The sequence below is a fragment of the Oncorhynchus nerka genome, linkage group LG19 (assembly GCF_034236695.1).
Source record: "Oncorhynchus nerka isolate Pitt River linkage group LG19, Oner_Uvic_2.0, whole genome shotgun sequence".
NCBI classification, from domain to species: Eukaryota; Metazoa; Chordata; class Actinopteri; order Salmoniformes; family Salmonidae; genus Oncorhynchus; species Oncorhynchus nerka.
The window spans coordinates 37,217,460-37,242,641 of record NC_088414.1 but is presented as its reverse complement, the minus strand read 5'-3'; the positions used below and the strand labels follow the sequence as shown (position 1 = coordinate 37,242,641).

Below are 25,182 nucleotides of genomic sequence, written 5' to 3'. Positions count from 1 at the left end.
CCACCAACAGTAGATTAAAAAAATACAACTCAAACTTCATAATTAAAAAGACAACAATGTCCATTTGAAATAGTATTTAATATGAACGACAACTTAAATACTGCATGTATCTAGAACAAACAATAATTAGCCCAATAAGCCCACCTGGTAGGTTTGAAAATATGTATTTTATTTCTACCTTGATGTCAGATGTAAAAAGTCCTGACCCTTTTTTAGGCTTGCTATCATTCATTTTACATGAAAATCTAAATCTGACTGTTTGAATAGCTCTAACTTTTTCAGGGGCTATGTATGAAATGAAAATGTATGTAACTTGAATATAAGACAGATCCAAGGAATTTCCACAAAACCTACACACAGGAAAATCTCATTATATTTATCTACAAAACCTACACACAGGAAAATCTCATTATATTTATCTACAAAACCTACACACAGGAATATCTCATTATATTTATCTAGTTTTACAGTGTTCTGTGTCAATGAACTGGTTAGAGCACTCGGAGGAATGAGAAAGCATTTGATGCAACAACTTTGAAACCCTTATAAACATTCTAAAACATTTTAAACCAATATTGATCTAAACATGAAACACATTTAATTAAGAAAACGACTATACAGACAAAGGTTAAATCTAAAAAGCCATCGAAAGATCATGGTATTAAAACATGTGTTCATTTCAGATCTGATTAGTTTTTGCACACATGACAAAAACACACAACCTCATGTAATGGATAACACACTGCTAAGTGATGTAGAACTACTTGAAATAAATCCATTCATCTAAGCTAGTGTGTGTCTGTAATTTGTTGTGAGGGATCTGGTGTTTGAATCCAGTCCCTCCAGTACCAGTTAGGATTGCAGCTGAAGAGTGAAAGCCATATTTCCTCCATGCTGGTGTAGCCATCTGTCTCTGTCCAGCACAGTCAGTCTGTGTGGCTCCTGTGCCTCCCCATACCTCTCTCCTAAGGTTGGGATAGGCACCTGGCATTGGGTCCCTGCCATGAGGAATGGTCCTTTCAAAGCAAACAGCGATCACAGGAGTGATGGGGTAGATTTGTTTGCAAGGTGCAGGCTGAGTTGTACACTCCAATATGGGAACACTAGTGAGCCTGTTCGTCAGAATCAATGATTTATTTCTCCCCGTATAGATAAAAGCAGCAACATTTGTCCATCCGGTAGGTGTTGAGTGCATTTGCTGCTGCTTTCCGTTTGTCACCAGTCTCCCCTCTTTGTGTGCATGATATCCTTCTTGTAAGTAATCTCTAAACTAAAAAAACTACTTTTCTTTTCATATGCAAAAAGTTTAAATGATTGATTGTGATAGACCCACAATCTAAATTCCAATACCAAAAACTCAATATATTAAATTAGAATTGGCAACAACAACAAAAAACAACACTTGAGTTTTATTTGAAAAATATATATCGATATGTACAGATCCCAGGTCCCGGGTCAGTCATCACTGAAAAAGAGCAAAAGCAGAGACACACATTCACTAGCAGGCAAATAATACTGTACAATGACACCGTACACTATGTAAGATGAAATATAAGTTCTTAAACACCCCTAAAGGCGTCTGGATGGTTCCCATCTGAAACAGTGCATACATTATGACAACATTTTGTGCCGTTTTTGTTCTTTATGGTATTCAGCAAGGTTTTTTTCGGCTGTTTGTGCACACAAATGTTTTTTCGAGGCCAAAGCCGGTAGCCAAAGTCTACGCCCCTTCGTCGGTCATTGGTCAACAGTAGGGATTCTTCGATGAAGTCTACGCCCCTTCGTCGGTCATTGGTCAACAGTAGGGATTCTTCGATGAAGTCTACGCCCCTTCGTCGGTCATTGGTCAACCGTAGGGATTCTTCAATGAAGTCTACGTCCCTTCGTCGGTCATTGGTCAACCGTAGGGATTCTTCAATGAAGTCTACGCCCCTTCGTCGGTCATTGGTCAACATTAGGGATTCTTCGATGAAGTCTACGCCCCTTCGTCAGTCATTGGTCAACAATAGGGATTCTTCGATGAAGTCTACGCCCCTTCGTCAGTCATTGGTCAACAATAGGGATTCTTCGATGAAGTCTACGCCCCTTCGTCAGTCATTGGTCAACAATAGGGATTCTTCGATGAAGTCTACGCCCCTTCGTCAGTCATTGGTCAACAATAGGGATTCTTCAATGAAGTCTACGCCCCTTCTTCGGTCATTGGTCAACAATAGGGATTCTTCGATGAAGTGTTTGTTGTCATTCAACGAGAGACGACATTTTTTCACATGAAAATACTGCACCAAACATCTTAGTTAGATGTAAAATTGGGCGACTAAGATCTCTTCGGCAAAAACGTCAAAATTAATGACAGATTTCTTGAGTTATCTTAGATGAATTCGGACTATTTTGAGGAAGAGTATACTGACTACGGCTTCTCAAGATGGAAAAACAGTACTATTCCCACTTTTTGTATTTTTTGAAGAGAAGGCCTTTTAAGGGACTAAGCGAGGCACAGATGTTCACTTCCCTTAGCCGAGTTCTGCTAGGAGCGAACCTAGTATGCAGATACCTTAATACAGCCTAACACCCAAAAAGGGCTTCATAGAAGTAGTGTTGCTGTACAAACCTTATGCCAACACCCAGGTATGGGTAACCCATCCCGACCCTGGGGACAGAAAAGAAACACACGCCGCATCGCCAACAGATAAACACAGATGGTCTGTAACAACACAGGGCTAGGAGGGATATCTAACAGCACACAGCAGTCATGACTAGGAGGGATATCTAACAGCACACAGCAGTCATGATGTCAAACCATCCATTAAACTAATACCATGTTACAGTGGTTAAAAACAGTGACATCCCAGCTCATGATTCAGTAGCTGACGTAACATCGTAAAACACTGACAACATTACTTCACATAGGAGGAGCACAACACCGATGTCACAACATTACACACTACACACACGGTGATAAGAGTTTAAACACCCTTTCTGTTCAGCTAGACTACAGGCAGGGACGAGCACATTCAGCACAGTAAAGGACAGGTAGCTCTGCTGCAGTGGTAGACATGCTGGCCCAGGTTATCATGTTTTGAGGATCTGACTATTGTGTTATGCCGCTAACATTAGACTACCAATTAGGAGACCCAGTGTCTTGCTGGTTTGTTGCTGGCTAAGTATGTCTAACTAGGGAGTGAAAGGGGGGGGGGGGGCTAAGTATGTCTAACTAGGGAGTGAAAGGGGGGGGCTAAGTATGGCTTCCACTGCATCACAGAAAGCAGGAAGACAGACAGGGGATGGGGTTAATGAGGGGTGGAGGACAGAAAGACAGAAAGCAGAAATACTATACCAGGGGGCAAGGGGCGCCTGAGGGTTGCCCCGCCTCCCCAGGGTGTTCTCCACCCCCATTGGTGCCCTGTCAGCAAGAGCCATTCCGAAAATGTCACTCCTTCATTCAATTGATACAGTACTGTGTATACTGTCTGTCTATAGCCACTTACTCAAGTTCTTACCTCAGTCATACACACATCTCAGTCATATATAAACATTTCCATTATGTAAACATCTCATATACCTTTAAATATCTACACTCCAATTAAACCTAATAATTGTGTTATTTAGAGAAAGAAAGGTTTGAATGAAAAGGCAGTGTTAGAGTGAAGCGTGAGTGGAGAGGAGACAGGAAGAAGTGTCATACCACAGGACAGGGCTGGTCCAGTCCAGGAGGGCCTTGTTCGCCCTTCTGTCCCTTCAGTCCCTTCTTTCCCAGCATCCCCCTGTCACCCTGAGAGAGAAGAGAGACAAAACAATAATATATCATAATTAGGGCTATTAAGAGTTATTCAGTTAACTTAAGTTAACCTTTTGTCATTTTAGTGCATAATAAAACAAATATATATTGCATAGTCTGAAAACATCTAAAATACACTGAAAATATCCTAAATACATAATCTATACAAATAAAAACAACAATGTGATGTCAAAACAAGTTGACATTGATGTTGAAGAAATTGTGCTTCATCAATTTACCTGATTTTGCTAACCGTTACTTTGGAAAAATCAAGACGTCACTTTTCTTGTAATGACTTTTGTAATTTGAGCAAATTCTGAATTTGCGATTCTTCGTGATTAATCAAAGCAAATCCTGCGATTAACTAGATACATTGTTTTTCATCATTTGGCGGCCCTAATAATAATAATATATGCACTTCAGCAGACGCTTTTATCCAAAGCGATTTACAGTCTGGGCTACATACGTGTTTTAGGTATGGGTGGTCCAGGGAATCAAATCTACTATCCAAGGGTAGCATGAGCCGTGCTCTACCAACTGAGTTACAGAGGCCCACAGAGGAGTCTCTCATCGAGCATTTATTTATTCTCCAGATTACACTATAACTAAATAATCCTCCTACTCCTCACCTCGACACCCACCCCAAAACTACGTAACCAGCACTTGCACTTGACCCCCCTTTCTAGCTCTGACTCTACTGATCAAATCAAATCCAATTGTATTTGTCACATGCACCGAATACAACAGGCGTAGACCTTACAGTGTGATGCTTACTTACATGCCCAAACCAACAATGCAGTTAAAAAACAAAATATGAATAAGAAATAAAAGTAACAAATAATTAAAGAGCAGCAGTAAAATAACAATAGCGAGACTATATACGGGGGGTACCGGTACAGAGTCAATGTGTGGGGGCACCGGTTAGCTACGTTATTGAGGAAAAATGCTCTTTGCTTGTGATATGTTGATGTCCCACCTAGCTATCTTAAGATGAATGCACTAACTGTAGTGGCTCTGGATAAGAGCTTCTGCTAAATGATTCACACGTAAATGGCTAATGTTAGGTAATAGAAGATGAATAAACACAGCCACAGTAGCCACTGTTGTGTCTGATACCCACCTTGTCTCCTCTGCCCCCCCTCTCCCCCTTTTGTCCCATCAGCCCGGGGAAACCCTGAAAGAGGTGGTAGTTAATGAAGTGTCTTTAAGAGACTTTGTTAGTTGTTAGTGCCACAAAAAAAAATAAAAAATTGGTCCCCATAAGAATACAGTTGAATAGCCTTGTCATAGCTGTTCCACTCCGTATTTAATCTTGCTCTTGTGACTGACAGGGTTCAAACCAGCTGTCCTGCATGTCACAAGACTGTGGCATAGAGGGGAACAGAAGGCACATCGCTTATAGACAAAATTTGAATCGCCAAATTCATAGGAATAAAATAAATGAAACATGCCATGATGGCTCCAGAGGCCGCCAGAAGCTTCTGATTACCACAGAGACCATTTCATTCTATCTGTACTTTTCCTGGCAAAGTACCAGGATGTTGTCTCTGGTTTTCAATCTGAATTTAGAGTACTGAATTTAGAGAACTGAATTTAGAGTACTGAATTTAGAGTACTGAATTTGAAAACTGAATTTGAAAACTGAATTTGAAAACGGAATTTGAATGCATTTGAGAAGTTGACATTATGACATTTTGATAAACTTGAATTATACCGTAGTTTGTAAACTTGATACACAGAAAATGTATGCAATATCTACCATATTGAATTTTAATATTCAATTAAATGTAAATTGAATGATTAAACTGAATGCAATATTCACTCAAGTTCATTTATGAATTAAATTATTGAATTTGTGCAATACAAATTCTAAAATATTAAATTCAATAGCCTAATACAAATACTAAATTATGGAATTCAAATGCAATTTAAGTTTGGCATGGAAATCCCTCCATAGAAATGTGACAGATTTAGACATACTTACATCTAATCCCGGCAATCCTTGCTCTCCCTGTTGAAGAAATTAAATATGATCAAATTAATTCAGAAGCAGCTTACTTTGGAAAATGTACCTGTCTCTGAAGGGTCTCTGATATCCTGTCCACTCTGATTTAGAGGGGTTGGGTTAAATGCGGAAGACATATTTCAGTTGAATGCATTCAGTTGTACAACTGACTAGGTATCCCCCTTTCCCATTCTCTTTCCATTTCCACAAAAACAGGGCATGAAAAATGCTTCTAACCTTTCCTCCTTTGGTGCCAGGGAGACCAACCAGCCCTGTAGAACCTGGAAGACCCTGGGTACCCTGTGTGCAGAAATAGAGTAATCAGTTATGTTATCCGTAATATGATATGCAGCAGGGTTGGTTGACAATTCTGAATTGAGTTGCGAATTGTTCTTTAATTCCTATTCAATACTTGAATATGACTTTGGAATTCGGAAATGGATTTCAATTCAATAAAATTCAATGAAATTGAAATGACTATTTATTCTACATTCAACCATACATATGTTTATTTTGACATACTGTATGTGACCAGTAATATGTAAAACATATCGATGAAACATTTGACTTTTAAAGATTAATTCTCTCTAAATTAATTACACATAATTACATATTCTAAGATACTTTTTTATGTTTACAATTAATTTACACATTATAATTCAGTTACACCTTATTAAATTTGAAATAAAATACATTTCCCAGATTGCATCAAACACTTCAGAATGGAAGGGATCAACCTAATCTCACATATATTAATAAAGAATGTGTGACATGTGCTTTATGTCTCAGCAGAATTGATTTACATTCAATTCTACTTCCTTCAACTCAAATTCAATTCTAATTCTGCTTCCTGTGGGGTGTGTCCATTTCAAATTAGTATTTCAAAATATGGATTGAATTGAATTAAATTCCCGAAATTCCTGAATTGACCCTAACCCTGACATGCAGTCTGAGTGAGACGGAAAAGGAAATATTTACCCTTAACCCAGGAGGACCTTTGTCGCCTGCATCTCCCTTATCTCCTTTCACTCCCTCACCTGGTTCCCCCTGTGAGACATTGACAAAAACACCATTTCAAGCTGGTGCTTTACATTTTTCCTTGTGAATTGCAATCCATCTTGACTTTCTATAAATACACATTCCATTCACTATTCTCCACCCAGCATTTCACTATCTAGTAGGGCTTTGAATGACAGGGCATTCTAGTGCAGCTTCAGTAACCTAAAGAACCCTGTGTTGTTTTGTTTTAGGGGCGGGAGGAGATCAGAGCCCTGACTATCTCACCTTGGGGCCAGGCCTTCCATCAAGTCCCTGAAAAACACAATTTCTTATGTCATTCTCTTTGTAAACACTGTTCATCACAAGAGCCTATAACAGAACATAGAGCATTAAAAAAAACATGAATAGCATTGGAGATGTACTAAGTTCCTCAGAGAACAAGTTGAGGTTATGGAGTGTTGGTCAAGGATCTAAGTTATTTGCTGAGAGAATATATATAGAGAGAAAGTTTAAGCTTTTGATATCCCCCCTATAATATATAATATAAGCCATTTAGCAGACGCTTTTATCCAAAGCGACCTACAATCACGAGTGTATACATTTTACGTAAGGTTGGTCCCAGGAATTTAACCAACTATCCTGGCGTTGCAAGCGCCACGCTCTACCAACTAGGCTACAGAGGACCCCCTATCACGAAGAAGACAGAGGGACCAGTTACCCACCATGAAACCCTGGGGCCCGGGAGGCCCTGGAGGGCCTGGGATAGAGATCCTCTGGGCCTGGAGCAGAGAGCATTAGTGTTAAGATAACCAGACGTTACACAATCATATAACACAACTAGACCTTGGTGAGGTATCACACTTAACAGATACAAGTTTGGAATCTAAACCGTTACTGACCAGACTGTCCTCAAACCTTGAATCCCCTCGCTCTCCCTTTTTACCGTCAGCTCCCTAAGAGAGAGAAATACACCATATGGACAAAAGGCAGGGGGGTAGTAGACCTCTGTGCCCATAGCCCATTGGGTATCCATCAGGAGACAGCTCATATCACACTTACCGCAAGCCCAGTTTGGCCCATCAGGCCTCGCTCTCCCTTCTCCCCTGCCACTCCAGGCATCCCATCATCACCTCTATCCCCTTTGGCTCCCTATAAGAGAGGAACATGACGCCAATAGCACTGAGGAACGCTGCTCATATTGATTTCATAGTACAAGAATAATTAGTCATTACAGGTCATGCCATATTGTTACTTTGCCATTGTAATTGTTTGTAAGCTTGTGTAGTCTAAAATGAAACTATGATCGTATGCTATCCATTTGTTGTTTGTATGCTGTTCTTTGTTTGCCATTTTAATATTTGATAATTAACCAATGATATTAGGCCACTCTTGGCTATGATTACAGACACCTGTGTCTATTGACACTATATAAACAAGTCATTCCGCAGTGTTTGTGATTATACCCTGATGAAGACAGCTTGGCTGTCGAAACGTTGGTAATTACATTTTTGCATCCGAGATCCTAGAGTGTGAGGCTCTCTTTTATTTTCAAATTTACCTTATCCCCATCAGCTCCAGGTGCACCAGGTGAGCCTGAGTCTCCCTGTTGACATGAAGGACACAGGTAAACATGAGAAGGGGAAACATGAGGAGACAGGTAAACAGTAGGACCACTCGGACACCTCTTCAAACACAACTGACTCTCACCTTTGACCCTTGGCCTCCTGGGGGCCCTGGTGGCCCTGGGGGACCCTGCAGGAAAAGAAAAGTAGAAAAGGAAAGTGAGAATACACACTGCACAGGGGACTGTTACACAGAATGCATATCTAGACAAATATTATGGCGTGAGGGAAACTTTTAACAATAAATAAAATTGTATATTCTGAATTTGTGGGGCTGTAATGCAAAGCAGAATGTTGTTTTTGATCAACATAAAAAGGACCCAATATAAACTCACCTGAACGACTTGGCCAAGGCCGATGTTGTCATAGGAGCCAGGAACAGCCTTCTCTCCTGGTAAGCCCTGCAGAGGGAGACACAGACAAACACACAGAAACAAATGAATGAATAAAGATAAATAAAGGTATTGGAAGGGCGTCTCCTGTCCCCCCCTTCTCCCCCTGTGTCTCCTCCCCCCCTTCTCCCCCTGTGTCTCCTGTCTCCCCCTTCTCCCCCTGTGTCTCCTGTCCACCCCTCCTTCTCCCCTGTGTCTCCTCTCCCCCTGTCTCCCTGTTCTCCCCCTGTGTCTCTCTCCCCCTTCTCCCCCTGTCTCCCTGTTCTCCCCCTGTGTCTCCTCTCCCCTGTGTCTCCTCTCCCCCTTCCCCCCTGTGTCTCCTCTCCCCCCTTCTCCCCCTGTGTCTCCTCTCCCCCTTCTCCCCTGTGTCTCCTCTCCCCCTTCTCCCCCTGTGTCTCCTCTCCCCTTCCCCCCTGTGTCTCCTCTCCCCTTCTCCCCCTGTGTCTCCTCTCCCCTTCTCCCCCTGTGTCTCCTCTCCCCCTGTGTCTCCTCTCCCCCTGTGTCTCCTCTCCCCCTGTGTCTCCTCTCCCCCTTCTCCCCCTGTGTCTCCTCTCCCCCTGTGTCTCCTCTCCCACTGTGTCTCCTCTCCCCCTTCTCCCCCTGTCTCCCCATTCTCCCCCTGTGTCTCCTGTCCCCTCCTACATAGAGTGAATACATACAGTAAGACCTCAGCATGCCTGCCATTCCAGTGCATCCCCACTGAGCAGACTTCAGTTCAAACGCAGTTTTAAATGAGTTGTCAACTAATGTGCATTCAAAGTGAAATCAACAAAGAACAATTGCAAATAAAATCAATTTACCACCTTGATTCAATTTCATGACATTGACATTTATTGATAAAAATGTTGTGGAAACAACATTGATTCAACCAGTCTGTGCCCAGAGGGTCAATATATAGTGCCGAATGTCTCAGGGTCATCGCTCTATGTAACATCAATCTTTTCTTCATCTTTCAAGACATCCATTTCCAAATTCCTCCTATATTTACCTTCATCCCTGGTAGTCCATCAAGGCCAGTCCTGCCCTGGTCACCAGCAGGCCCCTGCTCCCCCTGTCACAGACATGGAGATAGAGTGAGACTGGGCAAGAGAAGGGGGAGGAGGAAGAGGAGGAAATAATACGATGTCACACCTTTAGCCCCGGAGACCCCTGTGATCCAGGCACGCCCTGCTGTCCATCCTCACCCTGCAAGACATTACATTCATGGAACATATTAATTAACCTGCAAGACATTATATATATTATTTTATTTTCATTGGGGAGTTTACATGTACAATATTCAGATGAATTTAAATTCATAATTCCATAATTAATCTAAAGACATTTAGATTATTGACATTAGATTATTGAAATGCATTAATTAATCACAGATGATTTAGGTTACATATATATATATATATAATACATGTATACAGGTGTGGAAGTGTGTCTGCATGAGAAATGTAGATATTTGACCTTCTGTCCAGGAGGACCCATCAGTCCCTGTGTAAAGAGGACACGTTATCAGCATGATGTGTGGCATATACAGTCCACCTTATAATATCAGAAATAAACAAAGGCTTACATCTAATCCATCGATTCCATCTCGACCAGGTGGACCCTGTGAAGAAAGCTCAACGTCAATCATCCATCCAAAAGTTAAGATCTAAATGATGAGCAGAGCAATTCCGTTGATCCTCCACAAGATGGCAGTATTTCACACAAATACATCAAAAGTGTTGTTTTCCTCCACCTACTGGGATGGTAGAGCAATTTGCATTTATAAAAAACAAACAACAAAAGCAAAATGATCATTCTTAATCCCCCTCCTTTCAGTTGAAGGCCTACAGTACCCATACTCAAATGGCAAACCGCAGGCCGAATCCTGACCCAGAATCAGGACCCACAATTATTATTGCATTCTTTTGGTTTTTGGTCCAGATTCAACTCCTTGTATCACATGAAAACACATAAGACATGAAAAATGTGTAGAATTGCAGGAAATGAGCTTTAGAACTGCGCACCTTTCTCTCTGCCAACAGGAGGGGTTTGAACAGTTGGGGTTGCGCATGGGTTGTGAGGTGGGGATTTATTACTACTCTCTGCCAACAGGAGTTGTTTGAACAGTTGGGGTTTCATGGGTTGTGAGGTGGGGATTTATTACTACTCTCTGCCAACAGGAGGGGTTTGAACAGTTGGGGTTTCATGGGTTGTGAGGTGGGGATTTATTACTACTCTCTGCCAATAGGAGGGGTTTGAACAGTTGGGGTTTCATGGGTTGTGAGGTGGGGATTTATTACTACTCTCTGCCAACAGGAGGGGTTTGAACAGTTGGGGTTTCATGGGTTGTGAGGTGGGGATTTATTACTACTCTCTGCCAATAGGAGGGGTTTGAACAGTTGGGGTTTCATGGGTTGTGAGGTGGGGATTTATTACTACTCTCTGCCAACAGGAGTGGTTTGAACAGTTGGGGTTTCATGGGTTGTGAGGTGGGGATTTATTACTACTCTCTGCCAACAGGAGGGGTTTGAACCATTGGGGTTGCATGGGTTGTGAGGTGGGGATTTATTACTGCGCCGATAAATGACAATATCCATCCGGACCTTTGCTACCTAGGACATTTGTATGACCAAACCTTCTCAAATAGTATTTGAGTACCCCTGGCCTAAAGCTAAAACATTTGGTGTTAATAATTACATTGATTTGTGACATCTCCATCAACAATAAATAGCACTCTGAAATCTTGAGTGGTCTGACAATGAATCACTTTGGCATCCATGCCAAACTACTTATCACGACTGTCTGTCTGTCGGTCTTGCCCTCCCTATCACATGACATAACAGACCCACCAGCGGTCGCGCTCCTCTCCTCTAGCTCCCAACGATGTGATTTTAGTAAGCAAATATAAACATTATTAGAAGGACAACAACAGGAAATGGTCTCCGTGCTTGTTGACCCTGACACATCTGCTGCATACGGAGAGCGGTGAGATCGACCTCATTTCTGAGCTGTCCTGGCTGGATCAGAACTTCAGCTTCTGCATTGCTTTGCTCTGAGGGGTTTTAGGCTGGGTATCTGTGCTGCTCTGAGGGGTTTTAGGCTGGGTATCTGTGTTGCTCTGAGGGGTTTCAGGTTGGGTATCTGTGTTGCTCTGAGGGGTTTTAGGCTGGGTATCTGTGTTGCTCTGAGGGGTTTTAGGCTGGGTATCTGTGTTGCTCTGAGGGGTTTCAGGTTGGGTATCTGTGTTGCTCTGAGGGGTTGTAGGCTGGGTATCTGTGTTGCTCTGAGGGGTTTTAGGCTGGGTATCTGTGTTGCTCTGAGGGGTTTTAGGCTGGGTATCTGTGTTGCTCTGAGGGGTTTCAGGTTGGGTATCTGTGTTGCACTGAGGGGTTTCAGGTTGGGTATCTGTGTTGCTCTGAGGGGTTTCAGGTTGGGTATCTGTGTATATATCTGGGTATCTGTGTATATATCTGGGTATCTGTGTATATATCTGGGTATCTGTGTTGCTCTGAGGGGTTGTAGGCTGGGTATCTGTGTATATATCTGGGTATCTGTGTATATATCTGGGTATCTGTGTATATATGTGTATATATCTGTATATATCTGGGTATCTGTGTATATATCTGGGTATCTGTGTATATATCTGGGTATCTGTGTATATATCTGGGTATCTGTGTATATATCTGGGTATCTATGTATATATCTGGGTATCTGGAAAGCACTTTGTGACAACTGCTGATGTAAAAAAAGGGCTTTATGAAATAAAACAGATGAATTAGATTCTCTTTTATTCAGTAGGAAAGATGGAAAGTGAAATTGGATACTATTCTGCATTTGACTGATTAACGGTAATGTCCAAGTTCCACTCTATCTACATGATTCACCAAAACATTTTTATTTTATTATTAGTTTGTGGTTGCCATGGTTGCAAGAGGTGGCCTAAGCAGAGAGCTCCTGTAAATTTCTAAATATTGTATTATTTTAATGTTTTTTTTTTTGCAACTTAAATTTTTGTTAGCTTAGTAATTTTCAATTGTTTATATATCGATTCAGCTGTGTCATAAGACTGGCAAGTCAGTTGTCTTGTCAAGATAGCCCAGAGGCTAGCTAGCTAGCTTTTGATTTGAATACAACTGGAGATTAGCACAGGCTTGGACATCACAGAGGCTTGCTGTAGTTTTGAGTGGATCTCTCACTCCAAAGTGGACAATCCCAATAAGTGATGTGCAGTGAGCCTCTGGCACCCAAGTGAAATCTAGCGGATGTAGTACCACTGGCTTCACCCAGGTGGGTATTACATGTTGTTTGAGGAGAATCTACCCACAGAGTCTGCAGAGAGGCAGACTCTCTGCAGACTCTGTGGGTAGAGAGCCCCCCCCGTACTGGATGTGACCCCCTACTCAAGTCTGCTTCAGGGCATCGGAGGAGCAGAGAACAGCGTGGTGGAGGAGAGTGCTGAGGGTGGGAGCGTGATAGTTCTTGACTGTCTTTCAGGAGACTATTATAGGCTTGGCCATGTGTGGGATGTGACCTGGACGCGCCAGCCTCTGTTGAAGACCAACAACTGCATGTACTTTTGTTTTTTAAGCGTCATTGAGATGATCTGTATAATGAAAAGCGCTATATAAAATACATCTATTATTATCTCTCCTACCAGTAAAAACGGAAGGGATCCTTGCCACTACCTCGCTTTCCAACCAAGAATGAACTGAGGAGCAAACTGAAGTAGAGAGGAGATTCAGTAACTCTTGGAGGACAATGGAAGTAAATAAAAAAGCATATTTTTTGTTAAACCAACTAATCGTCTTTTGGCCTTTCTTCTCTCTCCTATCACAATATGTAGTGAGGCGACTGTAGTGACAGGGATGAGAGGAGCAGAGCTGTCTTACTGTACCTGCTCTCCAGGGGGTCCTCTGGGCCCATCCTTCCCTGTGTTCCCAGGGGGTCCTCTGGGCCCTGGTGATCCAGGGGGCCCTGGGGGTCCAGGGGGGCCAGCCTGACCCTGGTCACCCTTTATGGACAGGGAGGGAGAAGTATGAGATGAAGCAACAATCCCAATTCCCACAGTATTATCAATCAAACAAGTTGCAAAACAATTATATTGTGACACCATATCTTCAGTTTGAGCAATGTTCAGTAAAGTTCATTCAAAACTTTGTCTCTTTTCACAGTGTCTGGTGTTTGCCGCCAACCATCTTCGCCAATGTGCAAAAATAAGTCTAAAACTCTAAAACTCCTGCTATGCATAACATTCACTCTATTAGACTGTTGAATGACAGATGTGGTTGTATTCAAAACAAGATGTTTAACAGTCATATTATCAGCCATTTATATTGTCAAGTACACAACAAGCTATTCTTATTCTCCAATTTACATAGTTCTGACTGGCATTCCTTCCACCAATTATCATCCACAAGCAATGTAATTTATTCAAACTCACTTTCCAAAGAGGCAGAATTTACTTTCCCACCCATTTTCTCTCTAATTTGAAGCAGACATGAAAACAAGTGGCAGAGTGGCAAACAGAGAAATGCTTGAGACCAATAACATTGTACACGTGTGAGATGTAAAAGAGTGAGGAAAAGTCACAGACATAGAAAGAGAGGGGGAGCCAGTTTGAAGGAAGAGACGAGGCAAGAAAAAGTCACAGACGAAGAGAGGGGGAGCCAGCTTGAAGGAAGAGACGAGACAAGAAAAAGTCACAGATGAAGAAAGAGAGGGGGAGCCAGCTTGAAGGAAGAGACGAGACAAGAAAAAGTCAGACGTAGAGAGGGGGAGCCAGCTTGAAGGAACAGACGAGACAATAAAAAGTCACAGACGAAGAGAGGGGGAGTCAGCTTGAAGGAAGAGACGAGGCAAGAAAAAGTCACAGACGAAGAGAGGGGAAGCCAGCTTGAAGGAAGAGACGAGACAAGAAAAAGTCACAGACGAAGAGAGGGGGAGCTAGCTTGAAGGAAGAGACGAGACAAGAAAAAGTCACAGACGAAGAGAGGGGGAGTCAGCTTGAAGGAAGAGACGAGGCAAGAAAAAGTCACAGACGAAGAGAGGGGGAGCCAGCTTGAAGGAAGAGACGAGACAAGAAAAAGTCACAGACGAAGAGAGGGGGAGCCAGCTTGAAGGAAGAGACGAGACAAGAAAAAGTCACAGACGAAGAGAGGGGGAGCCAGCTTGAAGGAAGAGACGAGGCAAGAAAAAGTCACAGACGAAGAGAGGGGGAGCCAGCTTGAAGGAAGAGACGAGGCAAGAAAAAGAGGGCTGAGATGCGCCCATCGTACCTTCAGGAGGCGTTTGTGAAATGTGTGCTGGTCGCCAGAGAGAAAGCTGTGGTCAAAGCGAGGGAAGACCATCTGACTCCAGAGATATATGGAGAAAGGGAAGAGAGGGAGAGAAGCCACCAGAGACACAGAGTAAAATAAAATTAGTTATAGAGAGAGAGAGAGAGAGAGAGAGAGAGAGAGAGAGAGAGAGAGAGGTTAAACAGTCATTTACAACTGAGAGATGGAGAAGGAAGCAAAGAGAAGGGACTGGCTGGATGGAGACAGAGGACCCGGTCAATGAGAGACGGGTGAGGAAGGTGGGACAAACCTTGACCGTGAGAATCTGATTACTGAGCAGACCTGCAGAGCCCGCAAGTGCAGGGAGTCCCTGGGTTGAGGTTTAGACAGCGTTGGAAAGAAGAGTTAGGATGGAGGGAGGAGTGAGGAGGGGTTGGGTAGGAAGGGGATAATGAAAGACGGGGGTGAGTAGAGTGAGAGACAACAGAGGGATGTTATTGAGGTTATTGATCCATCTGTGTTGGCACAGTTCCAGCATGTGTAAAGCTGCTCAACCATAACTGTAGACGAGAGAATACAAAGATAATAGCCCTTCTGTCTGGTTTCAAGCCTTAAACAATAGAAGCCCAGTTGTCTCGCGGCCCAAAGTTTTATGATTGACTTCATATAATTATCGACTGTCCAAGGAGAGATTCTGGCAGTCTGGTCCATGATGTTTGTGTCAGAGCTGTGGTCAATATGAATTGCTATGGGTTTAGTGGCTTATTCTCCCTGGTGTCGACTCCAGTCAATTCAGGAAGTACACTGAAATTTCAATTGCTTTTCAAAGAAGGAAATTTGGAATTTGGTTTACTTTCTGAATTGACTGGAATTTATATGGAATTGCCCCCCCCCCCCATGAACATGGTAGTAGACTGTACGGACACCCTCCTGTACGGACACCCCCCTGTATGGACACCCCCCTGTACGGACACCCTCCTGTATGGACACCCTCCTGTACGGACACCCCCTGTACGGACACCCCCTGTATGGACACCCCCTGTACGGACACCCCCTGTATGGACACCCCCCTGTATGGACACCCCCTGTACGGACACCCCCTGTACGGACACCCTCCTGTATGGACACCCCCTGTACGGACACCCTCCTGTATGGACACCCCCTGTACGGACACCCCCTGTACGGACACCCCCTGTATGGACACCCCCTGTACGGACACCCCCTGTATGGACACCCCCTGTATGGACACCCCCCTGTACGGAAAACCTCCTGTGAATTCACATACACACTGAAGTGCTAAAAGAGCATAACGGTGCCCTCCTATGTCTAATATTATGAACTCTAAAGTACTTATTCCTTAAGAGTCCCTTTGGACTGCCGACTAGGAAACAATGAACTCAAATGGAAACCAGGCCAGAAACAACTTTGAGACAGACTGAGAGGGCTCCAGATGGAATGGAATGCATATGCTCAGTGTTGTAGTATTCAAGACCACATATTGAGTTTTTCTGTCTTGTCTCTGTGTCAGATACATTTTTACTCGGTCTTGACTAGGTTTCAGACAATGAGAACTCATAATTTCTTCCCGAGACCGGCAGAGTAAAAATGATTATAATAATTATCAGCTCCCATTCATTCAGCTCATAAAACCACTTCGACAGGCCAAATATCCACACTCCCTCATGACCCATTCATAACTTATTACCTATTGGAAACCTGGGCTTCCTACTTCACTAGTAACATTAATGTCCTATACTTTCGTTGAAAAATATCGTCAAACTTTGTTGCGCTCTTCAGAATGTCCTTGAATCCCTAGTAGGGAACAATGGGGGAAATTGTTTGAATGTTTCAAGCAAGTATTATTAGGGGAGACCGGGGGAAGTTGTTACATACACTGAGTGTACAAAACATTAGGAGCACCTTCCTAATATTGAGTTGCACCCCCTCAATTCATCTGGGCATGGACTCTACAAGGTGTCGCAAGCGTTCCACAGGGATGCTGGCCCATGTTGACTCCAATGCTTCCCACAGTTGTATCAAGTTGGCAGGATGTCCTTTGGGTGGTGGACCATTCTTATTACACACAGGAAACTGTTGAGCGTGAAAAACCCAGCAAAGTTGCAGTTCTTGACACAAACCGGTGCGCCTGGCACCTACTACCATACCCAGTCCAAAGACACTTACATATTTTTTCTTGCCCATTCACCCCCTGAATGGCACACATACACAATTCATTTCTCAATTGTCTCAAGGCTTAAAAATCCTTCTTTAACTTGTCTCCTCCCCTTCATCTACACTGATTGAAGTGGATTTAACAAGTGACATCAATAAGGGATCATATATTTCACCTGGATTCACCTGGTCAGTCTATGGTGTTCCTAAAGTTTTGTATTCTCAGTGTATATTGTCTTTAAAAAAAAAATCTAATATAAACCTGTTTGGGTCAGTGATAATTTATAAACCTGTTTGGGTCAGTGATCATTTATAAACCTGTTTGGGTCAGTGATCATTTATAAACCTGTTTGGGTCAGTGATCATTTATAAACCTGTTTGGGTCAGTGATCATTTATAAACCTGTTTGGGTCAGTGATCATTTATAAACCTGTTTGGGTCAGTGATCATTTATAAACCTGTTTGGGTCAGTGATCATTTATAAACCTGTTTGGGTCAGTGATCATTTATAAACCTGTTTGGGTCAGTGATCATTTATAAACCTGTTTGGGTCAGTGATCATTTATAAACCTGTTTGGGTCAGTGATAATTTATAAACCTGTTTGGGTCAGTGATAATTTATAAACATGTTTGGGTCAGTGATCATTTATAAACCTGTTTGGGTCAGTGATCATTTACTGACCTGTTTGGGTCAGTGATCATTTATACACCTGTTTGGTTAGTGATCATTTATAAACCTGTTTGGGTTAGTGATCATTTATAAACCTGTTTGGGTCAGTGATCATTTATAAACCTGTTTGGTTAGTGATCATTTACTGACCTGTTTGGGTTAGTGATCATTTATACACCTGTTTGGGTCAGTGATAATTTATAAACCTGTTTGGTCAGTGATCATTTATAAACCTGTTTGGGTCAGTGATAATTTATAAACCTGTTTGGTCAGTGATCATTTATAAACCTGTTTGGGTCAGTGATCATTTATAAACCTGTTTGGTTAGTGATCATTTATAAACCTGTTTGGTCAGTGATCATTTATAAACCTGTTTGGGTCAGTGATCATTTATAAACCTGTTTGGTTAGTGATCATTTATAAACCTGTTTGGGTCAGTGATCATTTATAAACCTGTTTGGGTCAGTGATCATTTATAAACCTGTTTGGTTAGTGATCATTTATACACCTGTTTGGGTCAGTGATCATTTATTGTGGCTCTCTGCATTCTTTTCACCATTCTAAAGAATTCTGCTGAAATATGAACACAGAAATACTGGACTTGTTGAACTCTTATTATAGTCGCGATTTGAAGCAATTACAATTGACTTGGTCTCAGACCCCTCGCCCCCCTCCCGGTTCCGGCCTTGACTCGGTCCCCACGTCTTTAGGGGGTCTCGAACACGTCATTGCATCTGCCTCAACAACACAATATAAAAATGAACTAATGTGTAAAGTATGTTAATATCTAAGAGTAACTGATGGTAAACTAATTGCTTCTTAATAGAGATATATGAACATGACTAACCGCGGTGCTACTTGCCTTGACCCGGGCAGAGAGGACAACAGTAAGGAGCCCAACAGTAAGGAACCCAACAGTAAGGAACCCAACAGTAAGGAGCCCAACAGTAAGGAACCCAGTGTCCGATGGGTCAGTCATCCACATGTGCTCTACGCTGGGCACTGCCAGATGTCTACACTGCTCCAAGAGCTTTAATTCACATCCAAGGTCAGGAGAGGCAACACAACACAGGCCCAAACAGCTGCTACAGTATAGTACAATTCCAGTGACATGTACTCCTGCCAAGCTGCTGTTAACTGGGACATTTACACATTCACACCCTTATTTCTTCACAGTCAGAGAGTTCAGATTCGTGGGATATTGCAAAGATAACTCAGGCAATGAATTAAATAGACAGACAGTCTAAGGCAGATGCTACAGTAAGACTTGATGCTAAAGTAAGTGTGTGTGTGTGGGGGGGGGGGGGTAACAGTCAAGTGAATCTATGTGTAATATACTCAGGCATTTTATCAATCAAAACAGGTTGCCAGGTTACCAAGATACATCAAAGACAACAGCCTGAGCAGAGAGATGTGAAGCTGCTCTCTTTTTGTTTCTCAGAGTACACATCGTTTTGTTGACTATATGAATCCAAAGGGCATTCTTGCAGTGCCAGAAAAACATGGGTTTCTTTTTGGTTTTTGGGTCTTTCTTTAGAGATCTAGACTTATGTGCACAGTGAACAGCAGAATGTATTTTAGTTGGGGCTTAAATACAATAACAGGGCAATAGTAATTTAACAGGCCAGACCAGGGCACCTGTTTCTAATAGAAGTGTGTTGGGTTGTGGGTTACAGGGGAATCAGTAGGGTTGCCTGATGGGGCTATATATATAGCAAATGAAACATGATTTTCTTCAGGATTCCTGATTTGACATGGTCCATATCTCTCCCTGTGGTGAGAGGCTAAAACTGTAGGCTAAAACAATGGATGAGGGTATGAGGAGCTGGTAAAATGAGTTCTGGTGGTATTTGAATGATATTATGACATATTTAACTCTCTCACCCTGGGCCCCATATCTCCTTGGTCTCCCTAGAAAAAAACAGGACAATTAGAAAATGTTACATCAAATAGGAAGTGATCCGATAACTATCAGATAGGAACACTACGGGTGATCACTGTATACCACAGGTATCAAAGGTAGAAGCAAGTTACTATCACGCTTCCAAAATTTCTTTGCATTTCATGTTTCAAATTGTATCATAACTGAATGAATTGTACAATAGAAAAAGGGGTGTTTTGTCATACCTTTTCTCCTTTTGGCCCAGACAGTCCCTGACGACAGAGGAGAAAAACGAAACATGATCATGAACAAGGAAATACTGGACTATAACGATCTCTGACACATCTCATTCCTTCCAAGATATTCACAGCGATTCTTTTCACTTTCCATGCAGATACCCCCCCCCCAAAAAAAGTCATGCCTTGTACCTCTGACAGGGATCAGGGTTGTGTGGGTTTGAGCAACACAGCTTTTGTTCACTAATTAACTCTCTGTGTCTCTTACAACGGCTGGAGGACATATTATGAGTTTAGGCCTCGAGTGCATTACACTCTACAATTCATTCTGTGATGTCTTCTTGGAGTGTGTTTAGATTGAATGGGCTTTGTGAATGAATGGACACAGGCGGTTTATAATCAACACACAGATTGAGTTTCTATCTGTAGTTTCTATCCGTATATGTATATTATACTGGTGTTGGAGCGTTGGGCTGCTGCATGTTCCTACACTGTAGAATAACAGGAGCCTCAAAGCCCTGACCGTCTCCACACGCAAGGCAACATCTTTACACAGGTCTTGCAACCATTTCCTCTGTATATAGTACACATCATTGAGTAATTACATGTGGGGATGGATGCCATATAATATGATGGTGTGTTTCTGTGTTCTGTGCCCATCAAAAGTAATTGCACATTTTTAATGAGGTACAGGGATAGTGTTGAAAAGCCAAGGCCTTCGGAACTATTTAATGAATCAGATCATCTTCTAAGAAAATGGTACTTTAAATAAACTCTGGCTAAATTATAAGTAGCCCCTATTTCACTTTCCAAACTGTCTAAACAGTTGACCAATAAGAAATTGCTTTTTAAAGAGGCTCACTTCAGTCAAGACACACCCCATTTATCCCCTTGGATATAAACACAGGTCTGGCTTCAGGGCTGGCTTCAGGGAAGCCTTTAGGGCTGGCTTCAGGGCTGGCTTCAGGGCTGGCTTCAGGGAAGCCTTTAGGGCTGGCTTCAGGGCTGGCTTCAGGGAAGCCTTCAGGGCTGGCTTCAGGGCTGGCTTCAGGGAAGCCTTTAGGGCTGGCTTCAGGGCTGGCTTCAGGGAAGCCTTCAGGGCTGGCTTCAGGGCTGGCTTCAGGGAAGCCTTTAGGGCTGGCTTCAGGGCTGGCTTTAGGGAAGCCTTTAGGGCTGGCTTCAGGGAAGCCTTTAGGGCTGGCTTCAGGGCTGGCTTTAGGGAAGCCTTTAGGGCTGGCTTCAGGGAAGCCTTTAGGGCTGGCTTCAGGACTGGCTTCAGGGCTGGCTTCAGGGAAGCCTTCAGGGCTGGCTTCAGGGCTGGCTTCAGGGCTGTCTTCAGGGAAGCCTCATATAGCACACAGAAGAATGGATACACTATATATTCCATTTACCATGCTCTACCAACTGAGCCCTACTAATGAGCTGACAGGTAGAGAAAACTGGAGTGTTTTGGCAGACGGTCAGCTCTGCTACATCACATGTCCGCATCTGGTGTTTGATCATCCAAAACGTGGAGTTAAAGAGAGATTTAAAAAGATCATCATACATACCTGGCTTCCCATAGGACCAGGACCACCCTGTATATGGAAGACAATGTTTCATTCACAAAATGATCACATCACAGGTCGTTCATGGCAAGAGTAGAACACATACAATGTTTATGGTAATTAAATAAACACATCGTTAATTAGAGACGTATTGTATGAAGTAGACTGTGAGCTGAATATCAACATCGTTATCACAACATTAGCATGATGAAGAAGGCTACTTACAGGCTTCCCATCCATCCCAAGTGGGCCCTAGAATACAGCAACATGGATAGAGGATAAATATTATGTTTAAGATGAACACAGTTGTGTACAGTACATTCATGTTTTGGTAGCAAAAATATCATATCAATTGGGTGCACTGCTGGCCAAATGATTTAGCAGGCCATAGACAAACATAGGTAAAAACTCCAGTCGGTCTAGAGTTCACATGATCACTGTATAGCAAAGTCATTATGTAGGTCGCTGTCCAGTGCTGCACAAGTGCTGAAATGCTCTTGAACTCTGTCCAAAGAACTATCATAATATTCCACAGCCATTGAAGTGAAAAAGACAGATGAATGAAGCAAGGATTCAAAACAAAAGAGACATACATCAACTGTTCTGTGAATACTGTGGGGGGACCTGTGAGTCCAACTGGGCCCACATGTGGTTCTGTCCTGAACACAGAATTTGGGCTCACATCACTGTTATTATTGGAGCGACTTCACAGGCTAGTGCATTTCCCTGTTGATCCCAACTAAGCATGTGGGATGCCAACACACGCAACCCAATGCATCTGGACCTACTGCCAGAACAACTGGCTCAAACCTTTGTCTGAATAGAATGAACCATTTGATGTTCACCAAATGTGTGACTGCTTGAGACCACAACATAACACCTTTTAAGTTCCCGAGAGATGGATAAGTTGCAGCAGCATCATAAAAACATTGTTTCATTGAGGAGAAACTTGTGAAAGATGCAGTCAGTAGACTTGTTTGAATGATTTATGTAGTACAAGATAGCTGTTCAGTAGATGGGTCTGTCTTATCCTCCTGACGTCCTGAAAAATAATGTCCCCCTCTACGTCACAATGGGATTCGATAAACTATTAGCGTACGTTGCTATATTCATTTGGCCGGGGGACACTATTTGGCATGACAGGCCCTCTTATGGTTTTAAAATTAACTTAGCCTTAAGATGCTTTTGGGAAACCAGGCCGAGGAGAGGTGCAGGTGACACAATAGCTGAACCACTTACCTGGAGCAATGAGGGAAGATCACTATAGTCTAGGACTGGAGGTTATGAGGGAAGATCACTATAGTCTAGGACTGGAGGTTATGAGGGAAGACCACTATAGTCTAGGACTGGAGGTTATGAGGGAAGACCACTATAGTCTAGGACTGGAGGTTATGAGGGAAGACCACTATAGTCTAGGACTGGAGGTTATGAGGGAAGACCACTATAGTCTAGGACTGGAGGTTATGAGGGAAGACCACTATAGTCTAGGACTGGAGGTTATGAGGGAAGACCACTATAGTCTAGGACTGGAGGTTATGAGGGAAGACCACTATAGTCTAGGACTGGAGGTTATGAGGGAAGACCACTATAGTCTAGGACTGGAGGTTATGAGGGAAGACCACTATAGTCTAGGACTGGAGGTTATGAGGGAAGATCACTATAGTCTAGGACTGGAGGTTATGAGGGAAGATCACTATAGTCTAGGACTGGAGTTAATGGAAGACCACTATAGTCTAGGACTGGAGTTAATGGAAGACCACTATAGTCTAGGACTGGAGTTAATGGAAGACCACTATAGTCTAGGACTGGAGTTAATGGAAGACCACTATAGTCTAGGACTGGAGTTAATGGAAGACCACTATAGTCTAGGACTGGAGTTAATGGAAGACCACTATAGTCTTGGACTGGAGTTAATGGAAGACCACTATAGTCTAGGACTGGAGTTAATGGAAGACCACTATAGTCTAGGACTGGAGTTAATGGAAGACCACTATAGTCTAGGACTGGAGTTAATGGAAGACCACTATAGTCTAGGACTGGAGTTAATGGAAGACCACTATAGTCTAGGACTGGAGTTAATGGAAGACCACTATAGTCTAGGACTGGAGTTAATGGAAGATCACTATAGTCTAGGACTGGAGTTAATGGAAGACCACTATAGTCTAGGACTGGAGTTAATGGAAGACCACTATAGTCTAGGACTGGAGTTAATGGAAGACCACTATAGTCTAGGACTGGAGTTAATGGAAGACCACTATAGTCTAGGACTGGAGTTAATGGAAGACCATATTCTAGGGTAAATCGTGCTGGTTTAGAGTATTAGAATAATAGAGTGCTTGCTCAGAAAAGAGATTAAGAGTGACATTTACCGGGTAACCATCCCGTCCAGGCGTGCCCTGTTAGGATTACACAGAGAAGAAAAGAGAATTTAAGGCCAGGATTAGGATTAAAATCAGGATGCTTTTAAACAATCATATTATGGCAGACTTTTCATTTTAATGCCGCAATTCTCAAATAGTATTGCCCTTGACACCTTGAGGTCAAAAAGTACAGCAAATACACTTGAGATGAGCAGAAAATGATTATTTACCTGCTGTTGCCTCCCATGTGTCCATTCACTTACTTTATCTGAAGCACAGCCCACTAGGTTACTCATAAATCTACTAAAACCCCATTAACCATGGTGGAACGGTACTTACTGGAGATCCTGAAACATCTACTAAAACCCCATTAACCATGGTTTAACAGTACTTACTGGAGATCTGAAACATCTACTAAAACCCCATTAACCATGGTGGAACGGTACCTACTGGAGATCTGAAACATCTACTAAAACCCCATTAACCATGGTGGAACGGTACCTACTGGAGATCTGAAACATCTACTAAAACCCCATTAACCATGGGTGGAACAGTACCTACTGGAGATCTGAAACATCTACTAAAACCCCATTAACCATGGTGGAACGGTACTTACTGGAGATCCTGAAACATCTACTAAAACCCCATTAACCATGCTGGAACAGTACTTACTGGAGATCTGAAACATCTACTAAAACCCCATTAACCATGCTGGAACGGTACTTACTGGAGATCCTGAAACATCTACTAAAACCCCATTAACCATGGTGGAACGGTACTTACTGGAGATCTTGAAACATCTACTAAAACCCCATTAACCATGGTTTAACAGTACTTACTGGAGATCCTGAAACATCTACTAAAACCCCATTAACCATGGTGGAACGGTACTTACTGGAGATCCTGAAACATCTACTAAAACCCCATTAACCATGCTGGAATGGTACTTACTGGAGATCCTGAAACATCTACTAAAACCCCATTAACCATGCTGGAATGGTACTTACTGGAGATCCTGAAACATCTACTAAAACCCCATTAACCATGGTGGAACGGTACTTACTGGAGATCCTGAAACATCTACTAAAACCCCATTAACCATGGTGGAACGGTACTTACTGGAGATCCTGAAACATCTACTAAAACCCCATTAACCATGCTGGAATGGTACTTACTGGAGATCCTGAAACATCTACTAAAACCCCATTAACCATGGTGGAACGGTACTTACTGGAGATCCTGAAACAGAAAACAGAAAAATACAGTTA

General features: G+C 42.6%; 1 protein-coding gene across 3 annotated transcripts; it reads right to left on the bottom strand.

Moving 5' to 3' along the window:
- Positions 1 to 59: 59 nt before the first annotated feature.
- LOC115146825 (collagen alpha-1(XXIII) chain-like) lies at positions 60 to 24,003 on the bottom strand. 3 transcript variants are annotated; one of them, XM_065004920.1, is made up of 25 exons: positions 23,924 to 24,003; positions 21,780 to 21,806; positions 21,558 to 21,584; positions 20,017 to 20,043; positions 19,774 to 19,800; positions 15,358 to 15,417; positions 13,667 to 13,783; positions 10,358 to 10,393; positions 10,249 to 10,275; positions 9,925 to 9,978; positions 9,782 to 9,844; positions 8,737 to 8,802; positions 8,487 to 8,531; positions 8,338 to 8,382; positions 7,839 to 7,928; positions 7,679 to 7,732; positions 7,502 to 7,558; positions 7,065 to 7,091; positions 6,759 to 6,827; positions 6,018 to 6,080; positions 5,760 to 5,786; positions 4,896 to 4,949; positions 3,683 to 3,769; positions 2,609 to 2,647; positions 60 to 1,465 (listed from the first exon to the last, which is right to left on the bottom strand). In XM_065004920.1, the coding sequence occupies exons 2-25, from the start codon at positions 21,792 to 21,794 to the stop codon at positions 1,463 to 1,465; spliced, it is 1,179 nt and encodes a 392-aa protein (XP_064860992.1). In that variant the 5' UTR covers positions 21,795 to 21,806; positions 23,924 to 24,003; the 3' UTR covers positions 60 to 1,462. The 3 variants fall into 3 exon arrangements, with proteins under 3 accessions (XP_064860992.1, XP_064860991.1, XP_029544703.2); XM_065004919.1 differs by lacking the exons at positions 60 to 1,465; positions 2,609 to 2,647 and adding an exon at positions 2,654 to 3,400; XM_029688843.2 differs by lacking the exons at positions 60 to 1,465; positions 2,609 to 2,647; positions 15,358 to 15,417 and adding an exon at positions 2,654 to 3,400.
- Between the last annotated feature and the right edge of the window lie 1,179 nt (positions 24,004 to 25,182).